Below are 20,136 nucleotides of genomic sequence, written 5' to 3' on the forward strand. Positions count from 1 at the left end.
AGGAAGTAACGTGCATACTCAGTTGGGTATAGATATCTCTCCCTTCTTCCCTGCAGGAAAGTAGGAGGGTTTTGTGTTATGACAAGAGGGAAGGGTGATTGTAGAAAGTGCATTGTGGGCCAGAAGGTGGTTAGAAGCAAACACTTTTGAGGAGGGACAGGATGAAACAAGAGAGCAAAAAACCGGGGAAGATTTAGATACAATGATTCAAAGGGAAGTGAATGGAATCTGGGGAACATTGTACACCATGAAGAGCAACATTGTACAATGAGGGATATAGCAGTTCTTAGCAATACAATGATCTATGACACTCTGCAAGGACTAATGATGAACCATAGTATCCACTATCTCAGAAAAAAACCGATATTGTCTGACTACTAATTGAAGAATGCTATTTTCATTTTCTTTGTTTCTTTCTTTGAGTTTTTTTTTTAACAAAATAACTAAAATGGAAATTTTTACATGATTGCACATATATAAATAATATCTAAATGCTTATCAAGTCAAGGAGTAGCAGCATAAAGAAAGATGGAAAACTAGAAGGTGGAACCCAAAACTTTAAAAAGAAATTTAATTTTAGCATGCAAATGGAAAAAATAAAATGTTAAATATTGACAAATTCACTGTTAAATGTTTTAGGAAATAAAGATAATTTTAAATAATAGAGTTAAAACACCTGCTAAACTCTTCATAAGTGATCTGCTACATCTCTATTGTTCTACAGCACATAGAGAGCAATGGAAATAGAATATTTTAACACCACATCAGATTTTTGTGATTCTTTACATCTCACATAACTTGGCTCTATACATAAGCCTTCACTAACTATAGTCAGACACAATTTAAAATGTAACATCTACTTACCAATAGGAATCAGAAGTGTTATCCAGGTACTTAATAATTGGACTGATACCAATTCATATGATCTGTTGATGAGATTGTTGCTGCTTCTACTATTTCTGCTGCTGCTACCACTACTAGTTTGTAGATAGGGAAACAGAAAAGGTTAATATCATTCACCTGTGGAAAATGGTAGAGGTCAAGTAAATTTCCCATCTGGATTGAGAGAGATGATGTTGTTCCTCCAAGGACAGCCACAGACTTGGCCTGCTCTCTGCAGTTATAATTTGGGATGAATTTGTCCAACCCAGACAGGCCACAGCAGGGAGCTCCAAGGTCCTTCCATCCCTGGAGTAGGTGTGCCCCCCTCCCCCATTGCGGCGGGACCCCCGCTGCCTCCTCCCCTTGCCCTCTCTCCCCTCCCTCCCCCCTTCCCCCTCCCACCCCTCCGTCCGTCCTGTTGTTGCTCCTCTCTCAGGCCCCCCGCCCCCAATCCTTCTCTGGTCACTTCTGCCTCCTCTGTACAGCCCGGAAGCCTCTACTGGCCGGGCCCAGCCCGTCTTTCCTCCTGCAGGAATCTTTGGCGCAGCCTCTTCTAGGGTCACTGCTGGGCTTGGTGAAAAGGGGGAGACCGCGCACCTCGGGGTCCCAGCAGGTGGAAGGGCCAGAGGCCAAGGTGCCGTCAGCCTCTCTTAGGGGATGGGGCTGAGCCATGTCCTGGGACTCCCCATTGTCCCGGGGCTTCAATGGCTGTGGCTGACCCCTCCCCACAGGCCACTGCCCTGCCCCCACTGGGGAGGTTTGGGCTGCAAGAGCCAGAGGCCCTGGGGATGCTGTTCCTCCCAAGCTCAGTGGCCCCAGTGTGAGGTCAGGTAGTTGGCAGTTGCTGGTAGCCCTGGCAGTGCTTTGAGACCCCCCCCCCCCACTCCTCAAGGGATACTGGTGAGATGACTTGTGGCCCAGGCTCAGGGCAGGGGTTTGACTTGCCGGCTCCCTGGGAGCTTGTTGTTATTGATCATTGATCATCAGAGAGGTCATACTGAAGAAAAACACATTCTATGTAAGGAATGTGGAAAAGCCTTCAGCCTTCGAGGAAACCTTAATGTACATCAGAGAACCCACACTGGGGAGAAACCATTTGTGTGTAAGGAATGTGGGAAAGGTTTTATTTTTATTTTTATTTTTTTATTTTTTTTTATTTAATAGTCTTTTATTTACAGGTTATATACATGGGTAACTTTACAGCATTAACAATTGCCAAACCTCTTGTTCCAATTTTTCACCTCTTACCCCCCACCCCCTCCCCCAGATGGCAGGATGATCAGTAGATGTGAAGTACATTAAAATATAAATTAGATACACAATAAGTATACATGACCGAAACGTTATTTTGCTGTACAAAAAGAATCAGACTCTGAATTATTGTACAATTGGCTTGTGAAGGAAATCAAAAATGCATGTGTGCATAAATATAGGGATTGGGAATTCAATGTAATGGTTTTTAGTCATCACCCAGAGTTCTTTCTCTGGGGGTAGCTGGTTCAGTTCATTACTGCTCCATTAGAAATGATTTGGTTGATTTCGTTGCTGAGCATGGCCAGGTCCATCAGAACTGGTCATCATCTAGTATTGTTGTTGAAGTATATAATGATCTCCTGGTCCTGCTTGTTTCACTCAGCATCAGTTCGTGTAAGGCTCTCCAGGCCTTTCTGAAATCATCCTGTTGGTCATTTCTTACAGAACAATAATATTCCATAATATTCATATACCACAATTTATTCAGCCATTCTCCAACTGATGGGCAGCCACTCAGTTTCCAGTTTTTAGCCACTACAAACAGGGCTGCCACAAACATTTGTGCACATACAGGTCCCTTTCCCTTCTTTATGATCTCTTTGGGATATAAGCCCAGTAGTAACACTGCTGGATCAAAGGGTATGCACAGTTTGATAACTTTTTGAGCATAGTTCCAAACTACTCTCCAGAATGGTTGGATTCGTTCACAACTCCACCAACAATGCATCAATGTCCCAGTTTTCCCGCATCCCCTCCAACAATCATCATTATTTTTTCCTGTCATCTTAGCCAATCTAACAGGTGTGTAGTGGTATCTTAGAGTTGTCTTAATTTGCATTTCTCTGATTAATAATGACTTGGAGCATCTTTTCATATGACTAGAAATAGTTTCAATTTCTTCATCTGAAAAGTGTTCATATCCTTTGACCATTTTTCAATTGGAGAATGGCTTGATTTTTTATAAATTAGAGTTAATTATATATTTTGGAAATGAGGCCTTTATCAGAACCTTTGACTGTAAAAATATTTTCCCAGTTTATTGCTTCCCTTCTAATCTTGTCTGCATTAGTTTTGTTTGTACAAAAACTTTTCAGTTTGATATAGTCGAAATTTTCTATTTTGTGATCAGTAATGATCTCTAGTTCTTCTTTGGTCATAAATTCCTTCCACTTCTACAGGTCTGCGAGGTAAACTATCCTGTGTTCCTCTAATTTATTAATAATTTCATTCTTCATGCCTAGGTCATGAACCCATTTTGACCTTATCTTGGTGTATGGTGTTAAGTGTGGATCAATGCCTAGTTTCTGCCATATTAGTTTCCAATTTTCGTGGGAAAGGTTTTAGTCAGAGGATTGATCTCACTGTTCAACAGAGAGTTCATACTGGAGAGAGACCCTTTCAATGTAATGAATGTGGAAAAGCCTTCAGCTTTCGAGGAAACCTTATTGTACATCAGAGAACTCACCCCAGATAGAAACCTTTTCTATGTGATGAATGTGGGAAAGGCTTTAGTAGGAGGTTTAGCCGTATTACTCATCAGAAAATTCATACTAAAGAGAAGCAGAATTTGTTGAAATAGCGAGATTTCAGAAAGGAACCACCCCTTCATGGTCACCGGAGAATTCATATGATTCTGGCACCTTGGTAGGAGAAAAATCTATTCTTCCTAAAATAATTCATTGTGGCTCTTTTTGGTTAACATGCCACCTGCACTTCTCAACCTGGGCCTTTTCCATCCCTTCCTAATCCAACACATGAAAAAACTAGCATTGTATGTATTGTTTCACATTGAGTCCACCATACTTGTAAAGAAGAGGGGATGAAGTAACATCGTCTTCCCTCAGAATTTGATTTGGTTTTTATAATTTCTTTAGTCTAATTTCTAATGTATTAATATATTTCAAAAATGCAATTGATGTATCTAATATATTGATGTATTTAATAAATGATATTCTATTCATTTTTTGTATTTTATTAATATGTGGCTTTTGAGCAATAATTTATCCCTTTGGTGCCTGCTTTAGCTGCATGCCAGAAATTTTGGAATATTGACTCACTTTTACCATTGTCTTTGAAGCTGTTTCTGCAATCTGTCCCTTGGCTGACATATTTAAAATTTCACTATTTCAGTTTCTATTTAAAACTAACTTTTGCGGTGCTGTCTGAATTGATTATTATTTAACTTATATTATCATCTGTGAAGGAAGGGATTAGCATTTATCATATGCATATATATTTAATTTTCTTTTTTAAAAAAAGGAAATAGCTTGGACAGCAAGGACATCAAATCCCACTCAATTCTTGAATAAATACTTCAAACTACTCATTGGAAGGACAAAAAGTGAAATTGAATCTCATATATTTTAGCCAGTGAAAAGAAAGGACTTATGGGAAAAGAACTGATACTGGGAGAGATTGAAGGGAAAAGGAGAATAGGAATGGCAGAAGAGAAGATGGACATTTAGTGTCACAGAAGCAACAAATATGAGTTTGTATAGTCTTCAAAAGGTGGTCAAAGCTAGAAGGACCTGGTGTGCTACACTCCATGCAGTCATCAAGAGTGTTGCATGACTGAACAAACAAGTAAAGCCTATCAGGTACTGTGCTAAGCACGGGGGATACAAGTGGAGTGGAGTCAAAAAAAAGGAAAAAAGACAATATCTGTCCACAAGGAGCTTCCAATCTAATTAGGGAAGAAACAAATAATATGCAATAAACCTGGAAGGGTAAACAGGAAGCAAACTGATAGGCTTAAAATGTTAAGATAAGTCTATTTCTTCATCAATTTTCTGGGACCCAGATTGTTCAGGATGTTTCATCAGAGTTTGAGAAATAGGCAGCTATCTGAATGTTTTTAAATAAGAGTGTGAAAAAATGGATTAGGGGAATGGGATAAAAGTTGGGGAAAACAGGAAGCCATGAGTTCAATAAGGAGATTTCTACAGTATATTACAAGGAAGACATAATTAGGGGGCTGAATGAGTGGCAATCTGAATGGAGAGAGGGAATTGGATGCAAGACATAGCATGAACATGTTTTTATATTTAATTTACCAATTAACAATAAATTTATGAAGAGCTAAGAAGATTTGAAAATGATTCAATACTTTTGAACTCAGCAGACTATAAGAACAGTTGTGCCTATAAAAAAGTTTGCAGAAAACTTAAGTTTGGAGAATGAATGAACCTGAGGGAGTGAGGAGATAATGTGCTACATTTTGGACATGTTCACTTTGAGGTGTCTATGGGGCATCCAGTTGGAGATATGCAGTGGCAACTGATATGGAATTAAGAGCTTAGGAGAAAAGACACTAGGAATCTCTTCTAGGAGAGTAGAAATATCTCTTTTTGACTGTTAAAAAAACAACTGCTAATCATTGCCTTGTGACAAACAAAAGAACACAAAGATTAGGGTGCAAAGGAAATTTTTAGTGATGATATTGCCCGACTTCATCCAAGACCATATTAACATCATTGTCAAAAGAAAGCCAGATAAACCTGTAAAATCTCAGCTTCTTCAGACTATAAAACATCGACCAAAAATGTTTTTTGGGGGGAATTGTTGACTTCCAATGGGCTTGAAAGTCTTGCCACCCATCAATGGGAAGGCTGAATCCTGATTAAATACATTTCTATAGCAAGAAATAAAAATGTTTCAAAATTACAGAAATTCCTAAATGGGAATGAAATATCACAATGCAACATTGCATCATACCATTTAACACAAGCTTAATAAATGTATCTAAGAGGTAGAGATAAACATGCATCATTAACCTGGGGCCTTATCTAAATTAATGTCAGTGAAAACTTATACGGAATAACCCATGCTACCTTGAGAAAAAATGAAGTACCCATCAAAAGTATATTTGTAATCTAATGTATTCTTTCTTCTTGATGATGATTTAAAGTAAATGTATCAAATCTTGTAAATTCAATGCCAAATCATGTAAATCAAGTGATTGAAGAAAATGGGGCATGTTGCCTATTAAAAGCTCTTGAATGATGGAAGAAGTTGTGAAGGTGTGAGATGGAATGAATGTCTCCCCTTGCCTGTGAGAGATTTTATTGTCTGAGCCAATCAAACAAATTGTGACATTGTTCCAATTCATTCAAGTGCCACAGCATTGCTTCCTGACATAATTCATTCCACTTTGACATTTGCTTTTATTATTAGGAAATTTTACATTATGAGGAATCTGTAATGTTCTTTCTTGATGTTTTTTTGGGGTCTCTGGAGGCAGCCTTCATTTCAGTGATTACTGAATCACCACACATGCAGCCACGGATTAAGGTCCAAATCCTTTACTGTCTCTTTCCAAGTCTTGTCTCCATTCCTGGGGCCTGATTAGCTTTCTTAGGGGCCTCTTTCCTTGGTTCCAAGAGCTTGAGCTCTTGCCACCAGTCCTTTGTCTTCTCTGCCTCTGCCAGCTTCTTGAGGTCCTCTTGAATGTTTCTTGGTTTCTGTGGGAGAGGCAGGAGGACCGCTTTATTATAAAGATAATCTTTGCCATCATATTTTATATACTATGTTCCAGTAATGCTTGTTTTATCCCAATAATAAAAAATAATTTTTTTCCAAAAATTTAAAAGAAAGGAAGATTTGGGAGCTATGATCAATTCAATGACTAACCATCATTACAGAAGACTAATGATGAAACATACTCCTGACCTTTGTAAACAAAGAACTGACAGATTCAGAGTGCTAATTGATACTTTTTTTTTGTCCACGAGTAATATTTGAATTTATTTTGTTTGATTCTCCATCTTTACAAAAGTGATCATTTTTCTTTCTTAATGGAAATGAAATCATATTTTTTATGGAAAAGTAATTAATTTTAAAAAATATAGCATCCAGTATACATGATCATCATAATCCTAATTCTGGATTTTGTGCTTCTGTTAATGACTCTAAGATCATATTAGCTATTGGCAGTTGCTTTCTTATACTGTTGATTCATATTGAGTTTGTGATCGACTAAAATAGATTTTTTTTGACAATTCTCAAGCCATAACTCTCCCATATAATAATTACGCAGTTAGTATTTTCAAGTCATTTTATTCCTATTACATTTCATGTTGTAACATTTTGCCCATTATTCTAACTTGTAAAGATCTTTAGGCTCCTGGCTGTGTCTTCCAATGTGTTATCCATTCTTTCCAATAAATTATCAGCAAATTTGATTATAATTTGGGAGCAGATCACTGAACTTTTAGAAACTGTACAGTACACCTCTCCTTGGTTCCAGAATTGGATCCAGACAAGTGGAAATTAGTAGGAGAGAAACTAGGGGACTACTACAATACTACAATTTCAATCCAGACTCAATTTCCAAAGACATAATACATATAATTTAATACAACTGGCTTTAAGCAATTATATAAGTGTTAGAATAAGGAAAAGGAGAGACTTACACGAAATGATCCTGAGTGAAATGAGCAGGACCAGGAGATCATTATATACTTCAACAACAATACTATATGATGACCAGTTCTGATGGACCTGGCCATCCTCAGCAAGGAGATCAACCAAATCATTTCCAATGGAGCAGTAATGAACTGAACCAGCTACACCCAGAGAAAGAACTCTGGGAGATGACTAAAAACCATTACATTGAATTCCCAATCCCTATATTTATGCCCACCTGCATTTTTGATTTCCTTCACAAGCTAATTGTACAATGTTTCAGAGTCTGATTCTTTTTGTACAGCAAAATAACGGTTTGGCCATGTATACTTATTGTGTATCTAATTTATATTTTAATATATTTAACATCTACTGGTCATCCTGCCATCTGGGGGAGGAGATGGAGGGTAAGAGGTAAAAAATTGGAACAAGAGGTTTGGCAATTGTTAATGCTGTAAAGTTACCCATACATATAACCTGTAAATAAAAGGCTATTAAATAATAAAAAAAAAAAAAAAAAAAAAAAAAAAGAATAAGGAAAAGGAAAAGGAAGAAAGAGCAGGAGGGGGAGGTGTGAACTAAACTAGGTGAAAAGAATGCAGAATCAGATAAGAATTCACAGCAGGAGACATTAGATCATTCTCAATCCCCTGACCTCACTCCCTCAATTAACCCTTCATGGGTGGAGGGAGAAGGAAGAGGGGGAGAAGCAGTGAGACAAACAGAATGACCTATTAAGCAGCCTATGACAAGGAGGACTGGAGATGAAACTGGGTGATATGGGAAGCCTTGGCCTTTTTAAGATAAATAATGGAGACAGCAACATAAAAAGGAAGTGATTCCTACATTCAGGGAGTTTCCATTCCAATGGAGGAGAAAACAAGTTACACTATGTATGTACCAAAGAAATTGCTCCTAAAAAGGTGTAAACTAGGAGCTGGACAGAATCAGGAAGGGTTAATGCAGATAAATTTTTAAATAGAGTTGTTGTGTAACAACACTATTGGCTATTTCTTTGCCATTATTGACACCTCTAGTGTGCTGGGTCTTTGTGAAGTTCCAAGACACACCCATAGTCAAATTGATAAATGGTCAAGGATATGAACAGACAATTATCAGATTAAGAAATTGAAACTATTTCTAGGCTTATGAAAAGGTGCTCCCAATCACTATTGATCAGAGAAATGCAAACTAAGACAATTCTGAGAGACCACTAAACACCTGTCAGATTGGCTAAGATGACAGGAAAAGGTGTTGTGTAACAACATCACTCAAAGAAGTAATCTTGGTATTTGATACTAAAGGAATCCTCTGTGAAATTTTCTTGTACTAAGTAATAAGCTTGAGAAGTAATAAGATAAAATTAAATGAAAGAACTTAGATTAAGAGGAAGTTAAGTAAAGGAAAGACAGTGAATCCACATGGTTCAAGCCCAAGCAGTGACAAAAGGCAAGAACAGAATTTTTCTGAATTCTAGAATTCTAGAAATTTTTTTAGCCTTGTACACCATGTTACTTACCAGTGTCGCTCAGTAAAAAAGGGACAGAATTTAGTATCCTATGGAGGCAGAAAAAATTTGCAGCTCTAAGAATGAGGATAATTATAGGGATCTCCACCTTAAACCCTCATTTGTTTCCTTCAGATGCTGAGCAGTGTAAAAAGTGTACAGAGGATGAATATCCAAATGAGCAGAGAGATGGCTGCCTCCCCAAGATTGTGACCTTCCTGGATGTGAAAGAAACTTGGGGGAGGGCATTGACCTTTGTGGCTATTTCTTTGTCATTATTGACACCCCAGTGCACTGGGTCTTTGTGAAGTTCCAAAACACACCCATAGTCAAAGCCAATAATCAGAACCTCAGCTACATGCTCCTCCCCTCCCTTACCTTCTGTTTCCTCTGCTCCTTGCTCTCCTTGATTATTATTTAACTTATATTATCATCTGTGAAGTAAGGGATTAGCATTTCTTCTGACATATACATATATATATATATATATATATATATATATATATATATATATATATATATATAAATGTATATGTATATGAAGGTTTTCCTGGAGGCAGTCTTAGTCTCAGTTGAAATAAATAATTACTCCAAAATCCAGCCAGCTAGTAAAAATGCAAACGTTTATTTCCCCTTCCAAAATAGCCCGGTTAGTTGAGGCCTAACTCCCTGCTTGAGCTCTTGCAGCTTTGCTCTTGGCTTCTGCCTCTGCTTTCTTCAGCCTCCAGCCAGCTCCGACTCATGGCTTCTCAATCTCCAACTGAGGCGAGTAGGCTTCTGTATCTCCCAGAGTGCTCTGTCTCCAACCCCAGTGGAAGTTTCCCAGAACTCTCTTGAACTGCCCCCTGGAAATGTATTTATGCTACTTCTCTGATAGTGGGATTGTGGGATATCTCCCAGCATGCTCTCTGAAATCTCCCAAACATGTGAACTCCATTGAGTTCTTAGATACTTATGAGCTCTCTAAAGGTGTGAACGCAAGCATTGTTTCCATCAGTTGTACTTAGTACCTAGTTCAACTTCTGGCCCAAAATAACTCTTTCTAAGATTAAATCAACTCCAATGACTTAACACTTTCTAAAGATTCAAACATATATATTTCCTTTAAAAAAAAAAAAAAAAAAAAAAGAAATCCCTTGGACAGCAAGGAGATCAAATTAGTCAATTCTTGAATAAATACATCAAATAAACTGTTGGAAGGACAAAAAGTGAAATTGAATCTCATATATTTTAGGCAATGAAAATTTATTTTCCAAGTAAACCTTCTGTTCTTCAGGCGACTGGACACATTCCAATATATCCATGTCCTAGGTATTGACCCACCCTTAAAACCGTATACCAAGATAAGGTCAAAATGGGTTTGTGATTTAGGCATAAAGAATAATATTATAAATAAATTAGAAGAACATAGGATAGTTTACCTCTCAGACTTGTGGAGGGGGAAGGAATTGATACCAAAGAAGAACTAGAGATCATTCTTGATCATAAAATAGATAATTTTGATTATATTAAGTAAAGCTTTTGTACAAACAAAACTAATGCAGTCAAGATTACAAGGGAAGTAATAAATTGGGAGAACATTTTTACATTCAAAGTTCTGATAAAGACCTCATTTCCAAAATATATAGAGAATTGACTCAAATTTATAACAAATCAAGCCATTCTCCGATTGGTCAAGGATATGAACAGATTATCAGATTAAGAAATTGAAATATTTCTAGTCTTATGAAAAGACGCTCCAAATCACTGTTGATCAGAGAAATGCAAACTAAGACAATTCTGAGAGACCACTAGACACCTGTTAGATTGGCTAAGATGACAGGAAGAGAAAATGACAAATGTTGGAGGGGATGTGGGAAAACTGGGATACTGATACATTGTTAGTGGAACTGTGAACAGATCCAACCATTCTGGAGAGCAATTTGGAACTCTGCTCAAAAAGTTATCAAATTGTGCATATCTTTTGACCCAGCAGTGTTACTACTGTGTTTATATCCCAAAGAGATCTTAAAGGAAGGAAAGGGACTACATTTGCAAAAATATTTGTGGAGCTCTTTCCATACTGGCAAGAAACTGGAAACTGAATGGCTGCCCATCTATTGGAGAATAGATGAACAAATTTTGGTATCTGAATGTTCTGGAATATTATTGTTCTGTAATATGGGTTAAGGCCTGGAGAGACTTACATGAACTGATGCTGAGTGAAATGAGCAGAACCAGGAGATCATTATACACTTCAACAACAATACTGTATGAAGATGTACTCTGATAGAAATGGATATCTTCAACAAGGAGAAGATCTAATTCAGTTCCAATTGATCAATGATGGACAGAATCTGCTACACCCAGAGAAGGAACACTGGGAAATGAGTGTGAACTGTTTGCATTTTTGTTTTTCTTCCCAAGTTGTTTTTACCTTCTGAATCCAGTTCTTCATGTGCAACAAGAGAACTGTTTGGTTCTACAGACATATATTGTATCTAGGATATACTATAACATATTTAACATGTATAAGACTGCCATCTAGGGGAGGGGGTGGAGGGAGGGAAGGGAAAAGCCAGAACAGAAGTGAGTGCAAGGGATAATGTAAAAAATTACCTATGCATATGTACTATCAACAAAAAGTTATTTTAAAAAAGAGAGAAGAATTTGTTCCCTCAAAACACTTGGGGTCTTCAAACTTAATTAATCCAAGGTGGATGGTTGCAAGTGCTGGAGCCAGCCCTAAGCTGGATGCCAACAGACATTTCATCTATTTATATTTGTGTTCATTGGTAGAGGACCTCAGGTAGTGGGGGAACTCTGGGCAAGCCCAGAGGGAATCTGCTGACAAGGTCTGGTTTAGCTTCCCACCTTCCTTTGGTGTTGTCACCTTTCCTGAGCTGTCAAGGAGGGCGTGACTACTTGTGTTCTATTTACACATCAACAGCTGGGTCCTTATACTTAACACATGTGTTAACACACTGTTCTGTGGGATATACTGCTATCATAGTTAGCACTTGCCCAGTATGCTGGGATGATGTAATCATGCTGATATGTTTAAGGGCTAAGACTGGAAAGAGACACTTCATCTTGGACCATCCTGGTGGCTCTCCTGCCTCCTTCACTTCTCCACTAAGACCAAGGCTGGTCCAAAGATCTTTCAGAGAACCAATTCTGATATTACATTTTGGCACCCAACGTAGTCCTCTACATAGTATATTTTGTCACCCCAATTTGGGGGCTCTAGAAAGCATACTATATTTGGCGCCCAAGTGAGGCCCTAGAAGTAAGACTCTGTAGATTAAGCCCTATTCTCAGCAGCTCAGCTGAGAGGATTGTTGAGCTCAGTGGAGAAGTCCCCAAGACCTGTGAAGACTCTGCCCATCCCCAGGCAGCAGATGGAGCCCAAGGAGAGTGTGACTTCTGGCTTTCCCATGTCCCCCATTCAGGAACTGGTCACCTTCTGGGACGTGGCCGTGGACTTCACCTGGGAGGAGTGGAGCATCCTGGAGCCTGCCCAGAGGGCCCTGCACAGGTACGTGATGCTGGAGAACTACCAGAACCTGCTCTTGGTGGGGATTCCTGTTTCTAGACTGGATCTGATCTCTGTGTTGGAGAAGCAAGAAGCAGCCTCAAGTCCCAAGAGCAGAGACTCCAGTAGGTCCCATCAAGATTTACTTACTGTACATCAGAGAACTCACCCTGGAGAGAAACCCTTTGTGTGTAAGGAATGTGGGAAAGGTTTTAGTCAGAGAAACAATCTCACCATTCATCAGAGAATTCATACAGGAGAAAAACCCTTTGAATGTGAGGAATGTGGAAAAGCGTTCAGCCAGAAACAATACCTTACTGATCATCAGAGAATTCACACTGGAGAGAAACCCTTTGTATGTAAGCAATGTGGAAAAGGATATAAGTATAAGAACAATCTCACTATTCATCAGAGAGTTCACACGGGAGACAAACCCTTTGTGTGTAATGAGTGCAGAAAAGCCTTCAGCCATCCAGAATGCCTTACTGTACATCAGAGAACTCACACTGGAGAGAAACCATTTGTATGTAAGCAATGTGGGAAAGATTTTAGTCAGAGGAACAATCTCACTATTCATCAGAGAGTTCATACTGGAGAGAAACCCTTTGTATGTAAGCAATGTGGGAAAGGTTATAGGCAGAAGAACAATCTCACTATTCATCAGAGAGTTCATACTGGAGAGAAACCCTTTGTATGTAATGAGTGTGGGAAAGGCTTTAGTAGGAGGTCTAGCCTTATTACTCATCAGAAAATTCATACTGGAGAGAAACAGAATTTGGTGAAGTAGAGAGATTTCAGAGAGGAACTACCCTTCACTGTCACCATAGAATTCATATGATTCTGGCAACTCAGTAGGAGAAAAATCTATTCTTCCTAAAATAGTTCTTCGTGGCTCTTTTTGGTTAACATGCCACCTGCACTTCTCAACCTGAGCCTTTTTCATCCCCTCCTAATCCAACACATGAAAAAACGGACATTGTCTGGGTTGTTTCACATTGAGTTCAACATACTTGTAAAGAAGAGGGGATGAAGTACCATGGTCTTCCCTCAGAATTTGATTTGGTTTTTATAACTTCTTTAGTCTGATTTCTAATGTATTGTATTTCAAAATGTAATTGATGTATTGAATGTATTGATGTATCTAATGTATTGATGTATTTAATAAATGATATTCTATGCTTTTTTACATGTTATTAGTACATAGTTTTTGAGCAATAATTTGTCCTTTTGGTGCCTGCTTTAGCTGTATGCCAGAAATTTTGGAATATTGACTCACTTTTACGATTGTCTTTGAAGCTATTCCTGTTTCTACAGTCTGTCCCTTGACTGACATATTTAATATTTCACTATTTCAGTTTCCATTTAAAACTAATTTTTGCAGTGCTGTCTGAATTGATTATTATTTAACTTCACATTTATCATGAGAAGGGAGTTCCCTGCAGAAACTTACCCATCTAACTGGAAATCTCCCGTCCTGGGCATGGAGAGCAGTTGAAGTAACAGGGAACCTTCCCCTCCAAAGGGGACTTCCTGAATCCAGTCTGACAACTGTCACTGCAGACTGCAGAGGGAACCTAAGATAGTGACAAGAGAGTGAAATACACATTTTTAAATGAGAACTCCTGACATTTGTAGAAGAAAAATGAAGCTTGTTGTCTATGTAAGCCTTGCTTCTACAGCTACTCTCAAGGACATATAAGTAAGAGTCTAGATAGAATTCTGAGCCTGAGTCAGGAAGACCTGAATTAAAAACTAACAACTTATAATACCTATGTGGCCCTATATAACTCACTTTTTCCCTGTATACCTCAGTTTACTAAATTTTAAAATGGGAATGATTATAATGCTTTCCAGAAAAGAAGTACTTACCAATTTGGAGGATCCAATTTGGAGAATAATATATTTATAAACCACCTTTGGTGTTTAATAAATACCTTCTATATACTGTGCACAAGTAATAGCAATGTTCTGTGATGACCAGCTGTAAATGATTTTGCTGTTTTCAACAGTACAACGATCCATCAGTACCTTCAAGAACTTACGATGAAAAATCCTATCCACACCTACAAAAAGAAGTGATTATGTCTGAATACAGATTGAATCCTACTCTGCCTTTCTTCTTCCTTCCCTCCCTACTTTCTCCTTCCTTCTCTCCCCCTCTTTCATTAAGGCAGTTAGAAGAAGTATATGTAGATGTGTGTTGAATAAAAAGTTTCAACATTTACAAAACAAAATTAAGATGAGAGATGAAAACACTGGGAGAAAGGAAAAGGAAGAAATAACATAAATTGTCTGCTATAAAATAAGCAAAGAAAAAGATATTTCCTTGGAGTAAATGAGGGGGAGACCAGAGGCCATGAGTGAACCTTTCTCCCATCAGAATTGCCTCAGTGAGGAAATAACATACATATTCAACTGGGTGTCAAATCTATAATACCATGTAGGACAGCAGGAGGGGATGGTGATGTGAGAAGAGAGGAGAATAAGAGAAAGGAGAGCTTAGTGGGGGAGTAGGTAGAAGCAATTCTGATGAGTGACAGGGTAAAAGGAAAGAGAGAATAAAATAATTAGAAAGAAATACAGCTAGTAATTGTATAAAGAGAAGCACGCTTCTCAGATGCAGGCCTCATTTCTCAACTATATAGAGAACTGAGTCAAATTTATAAAAAAAAAAAAAAAATAGAGCCATGCCCCAATTGATAAATCATCACACGACATGAAATTTTCATATGAAGTAATGAGGCCATTTATAGCCATATTGAAAACACACACAGCACACACTCTGACTCATAACTGATTGAGGAAATGCAAATTAAGACAATCATGAGGTCCAACCTCAAACCTATTAAAATGGCTAATGTTCCAGAAAGGAAAGAGGATAGCTGTTGGAGGAAAGATGGAAAAATGAGACATTAATGCATTGTTGATCCAATTGTAAACAGGTTCAACCATCCTGTAAAACAATCGGGAATTATATTCAAAGGTCTATATAGTCACCATACCTTTAACTTTACAATAACAATACTCCACAATATCCTCACTTTTTTTTTTTTTTTAAGGAAAATGAATCTAAATAATTTCAAATTAAAGAGATGTCCATAAATTGGGAAGTGGCCGAATGAATTGTGTCATGCCATTATGACAGAATATTATTTGTCTATGAGAAGGATGAGCACGATGTTTTCAGAAATTTGGAAAAGTATTCATTGGATCATGTAAAGTGAAATGTCCTTTGTACAGAATAACAGCGATGTTTGGTGAATCAGGTGTCATTGACTGTTCTCAGCGGAGTAACCTGGAGCACTTATGTGGAAAAAGTACCATCCATACTCAGAGGAATAAACTGTGTCTAACTACAGGTTGAAGCATTAGATAATAAGATAGTCTACACTGGTTGACTTTTTAATTTTGGGATTTTTAAAATGTTTTTCTGTTTTTTTGTGGGGGTGGAGAAGGAATATGTTTTTTTTTTTTCTTTTAGAAAATGACTTTTATGTAACAAATTTATGTAATTTCATATAGGCCTTTCACTATGAGGGTGTGATCTGGGGAGGGAAGTGAACGAGATGAGGTGAGATCTTTCAAGACAGTTGTGAAAATCGAGTAAGGCTGCAAAGCTGGAGTAGTCTGGAAGGACTTTAAGCAGTAAGGCAAGGGCATCCTCAAGTCCCCTCCCTGCTATCCCCTAAGGGCACACTTAAGTCCCCTTGTTATCCTCCTATGACATCAGTTTGTGTTTAGGTCAGATATGGGCAACTATGTACTTATTGGTCACGTTCAGTTTCTTGGGTAGGTGCCGAGTTTAGAATGGAAGATGCTCAGCCAATGAGGATGAGGGTCAGTGGCGGGAGGGGGGATTTGCGTTAGGGATAAAAAGGGTTGACGCCGCCCCCTACGGTGCCTCCTCCCTTCGACTTTGCTTTGCTTCTAGATATTTCTCCAGCTTTTATATTAAATGCTGTCTGACGCGCACAGGAAGAAGGGAGAGGCCCCAGAACTCAATGTCTTAAACATAAATTTATAACAAGGTTTCACCTATAACTTGGGCAACCAGACTCGGCCTTTGTGCTGTTCCGAGACCGTAAGGCAGTCAGGGCTTCCCGCATCCCCAGTCCCGGCCTTATTTAAAGGGCAGCACAGCTTCCGGGGCCTCCCAGGATCTCCCCGGAACCGCAGGCGGAGGTGAGCGGCAGGGAGCCAGAGGCGGGTTCTGTCCGACCCGAGAAGCTCCCAAGCTCCGGGCGATCGAGCCAAGGAACCTTTATTAAACACTATAATGCCCCAGGCGCAGGCGGAAGAGAATGTACGAGGTGGCTTCAAGCTCGCCCTTAAGGACAATGACGGAGCTGAGCGCGGGACTGTGGGGCTGCAGGAAACCTTCCCCGGCGGTCTGTGTCACTGCGCACGTGTGGCCTCGGCTCCCGCTGTTGGCCTCGGTCACAAGGAGGGTCCCCTGGCTCCAGTCCTGACAGTGCGCAGGCGCGTGCGCGCTGCTGAGCCGGAGCCCTCAACCCTGTGTGTGGCCGTGGTTTCTCCCAGGCGCGTGTGTACACAGGGCGCGTGTAGAAGCTCCTGAGTCTGCGCCAGTACAAGCGCTTGTTAGGAGTCTGTGCGTGTGTTGCAGCCCCGACCCCCCCCCAGGTCCCGCAGCCCCCCTCCCTCCTTAGACCTTGCCACGGCCCCTTTCAGCCGCCCCTCCCCCATGGCGGCGGGACCCCCGCTGCCTCCTCCCCTTGCCCTCTCTCCCCTCCCCCCGTCGCGTCCTTTGTTGCTGCAGCTTTTGTCTCCTGTCTCGGGCCCCCCGCCCCCAATCCTTCTCTGGTCACTTCTGCCTCCTCTGTACAGCCCGGAAGCCTCTACTGGCCGGGCCCAGCCCGTCTTCCCTCCTGCAGGAATCTTTGGCGCAGCCTCTTCTAGGGTCACTGCTGGGCTTGGTGAAAAGGGGGAGACCGCGCACCTCGGGGTCCCAGCAGGTGGAAGGGCCAGAGGCCAAGGTGCCGTCAGCCTCTCTTAGGGGATGGGGCTGAGCCATGTCGTGGGACTCCCCATTGTCCCGGGGCTTCAGTGGCTGTGGCTGACCCCTCCCCACAGGCCGCTGCCCTGCCCCCACTGGGGAGGTTTGGGCTGCAAGGAGCCGGGCCCGGGGATGCTGTTCCTCCCGGGCTCAGCGGCCCCAGTGGGAGGTCAGGTAGTTGGCAGTTGCTGGTAGCTCTGGCACTTATATTTGTGTTCATTTGCGGAGGGCCTCAGGTAGTGGGGGAACTCTGGGTAAGCCCAGAGGGAACCTGCTGACAAGGTCTGCTTTGGCTTCCCACCTCCCTCTGGTGTTCTCACCTTCCCTGACAAGTCAATGAGGGAGTGACCACCTGTGTTCTATTTACACATCAACAGCAGGTGCTTATACTTACCACAGGTGTTAACACAGTGTGCTGTGGGATATCCTGCTACCAGAGTTAACACTTGCTCACTGTGCTGGGCTGATGTAATCATGCTGAGGTATTTAAGGGCTGGGAAGACTGGAAAGAGACACTTCATCTTGGACCACCGTGATGGCTCTCCTGCCTCCTTCACTCCTCTACTAAGACCAAGGCTGGTCCCAAGATCCTCCAGAGAGCTAGCCAGGACACTACACTTTAGCATCTGACGTAGGCCTCTAGAAAGCGTAGTATATTTTGTCACCCGAATTTGGGGGCTCTAGAAAGCACCCTGTATTTGGCACCCAAGTGAGGTCCTAGAAGTGAGGCTCTGTACATTAAGCCCTATTCTCAGCAGCTCAACTGACAGGAATGTTGAGCTCAGTGGAGAAGTCCCCAAGACCTGTGAAGACTCTGCCCATCCCCAGGCAGCAGATGGAGCCCAAGGAGAGTGTGACTTCTGGTTTTCCCATGTCCCCCATTCAGGAACCAGTGACCTTCCAGGATGTGGCTGTGGACTTCACCTGTGAGGAGTGGAGGGTCTTGGAGCCTGCCCAGAGGGCCCTGCACAGGAACGTGATGCTGGACAACTACCAGGACCTGCACTCCGTGGGGATTCCTGTTTCTAGTCTGGATCTGATCTCTGTGTTGGAGAAGCAAGAAGCAGCCTTGAGTCCCAAGAGCAGAGACTCCAGTGGGTCCCATCAAGATTTACTTACTGTACATCAGAGAACCCACACTGGAGAGAAACCCTTTGTGTGTAAGGAATGTGGGAAAGGTTTTAGTCAGAGAAACGATCTCACCGTTCATCAGAGAATTCATACAGGAGAAAAACCCTTTCTATGTAATGAATGCGGAAAAGCCTTCAGCCGTCGAGGAAATCTTACTGTACATCAGAGAATTCACACTGGAGAGAAACCCTTTATATGTAATGAGTGTGGGAAAGCCTTCACCCATAAAGAAGGCCTTATTGTACATCAGAGAACTCACACTGGAGAGAAACCCTTTGTATGTAATGAGTGTGGGAAAGGCTTTAGTAGAAGGTCTATTCTTATTACTCATCAGAAAATTCATACTGGAGACAAACCCTTTGTATGTAATGAATGTGGAAAAGCCTTCAGCCGTCGAGACGGCCTTACTGTACATCAGAGAACTCACGCTGGAGAGAAACCTTTTGTATGTAATGAATGTGGGAAAAGTTATAGGGAGAAGAACAATCTCACTATTCATCAGAGAGTTCACACTGGAGATAAACTCTCTGTATGTAATGAGTGTGGGAAAGGCTTTAGTAGAAGGTCTATCCTTATTACTCATCAGAAAATTCATACTGGAGACAAACCCTTGGTATGTAATGAGTGTGGAAAAGCCTTCATCCATCGAGGAGCTCTTATTGTACATCAGAGGACTCACACTGGAGAGAAACCTTTTGTATGTAATGAATGTGGAAAAGCCTTCAGCTGTCGAGGAGCCCTTACTGTACATCAGAGAACTCACCCTGGAGAGAAAACCTTTATATGTAATGTATGTGGGAAAGGCTTTACTAGGGGGTCTAGCCTTATTACTCATCAGAAAATTCATACTAAAGAGAAATAGAATTTGTTGAAATAGAGAGATTTCAGACAGGAACCACCTGCCCTCACTGTCACCAGAGAATTCATATGATTCTGACAACTCAGTAGGAGAAAAACCTATTCTTCCTAAAATAATTCATTGTGGCTCTTTTTGGTTAATATGCCACTGGCACTTCTCAACCTGGGCCTTTTTCATCCCCTCCAAATGCAATACATAAAAAATCTGACATTTAATGTATTGTTTCACACTGAGTCCACCATACTTGTAAAGAAGAGGGGATGGAGTACCATGATCTTCCCTCAGAATTTGATTTGGTTTTTATAACTTCTTTAGTCTAGTTTCTAATGTATTGTATTTCAAAAATGTAGTTGATGTATCGAATGTATTGATGTATTTAATAAATGATATTCTATTATTTTTTATATTAGTATATGGTTTTTGAGCAATAATTTATCCTTTTGGTGCCTGCTTTAGCTGTATGCCAGAAATCTTGGAATATTGACTCACTTTTACGATTGTCTTTGAAGCTGTTCCTGTTTCTACAGTCTGTCCCTTGACTGACATATTTAACATTTCACTATTTCAGTTTC

At 40.4% G+C, this 20,136-nt stretch overlaps 2 protein-coding genes across 2 annotated transcripts; both read left to right on the forward strand.

Annotated features, from left to right (window-relative positions):
• The first annotated feature begins 1,586 nt into the window (after positions 1 to 1,586).
• Positions 1,587 to 13,660, forward strand: LOC116420918 (gastrula zinc finger protein XlCGF8.2DB-like). The gene is given in 3 exon segments (XM_031949166.1): positions 1,587 to 1,702; positions 3,481 to 3,654; positions 12,690 to 13,660. Coding segments are annotated over 3 exon segments (948 nt in total). The 3' UTR covers positions 13,348 to 13,660.
• A 4,644-nt stretch (positions 13,661 to 18,304) lies between these two features.
• Positions 18,305 to 19,921, forward strand: LOC116420889 (zinc finger protein OZF-like). Its single transcript, XM_031949064.1, has one exon. The coding sequence runs from the start codon at positions 18,347 to 18,349 to the stop codon at positions 19,565 to 19,567; it is 1,221 nt and encodes a 406-aa protein (XP_031804924.1). The 5' UTR covers positions 18,305 to 18,346; the 3' UTR covers positions 19,568 to 19,921.
• The last annotated feature ends 215 nt before the right edge of the window (positions 19,922 to 20,136 follow it).

The sequence above is a fragment of the Sarcophilus harrisii genome, chromosome 1 (genome assembly GCF_902635505.1).
Source record: "Sarcophilus harrisii chromosome 1, mSarHar1.11, whole genome shotgun sequence".
Taxonomy (NCBI): Eukaryota; Metazoa; Chordata; class Mammalia; order Dasyuromorphia; family Dasyuridae; genus Sarcophilus; species Sarcophilus harrisii.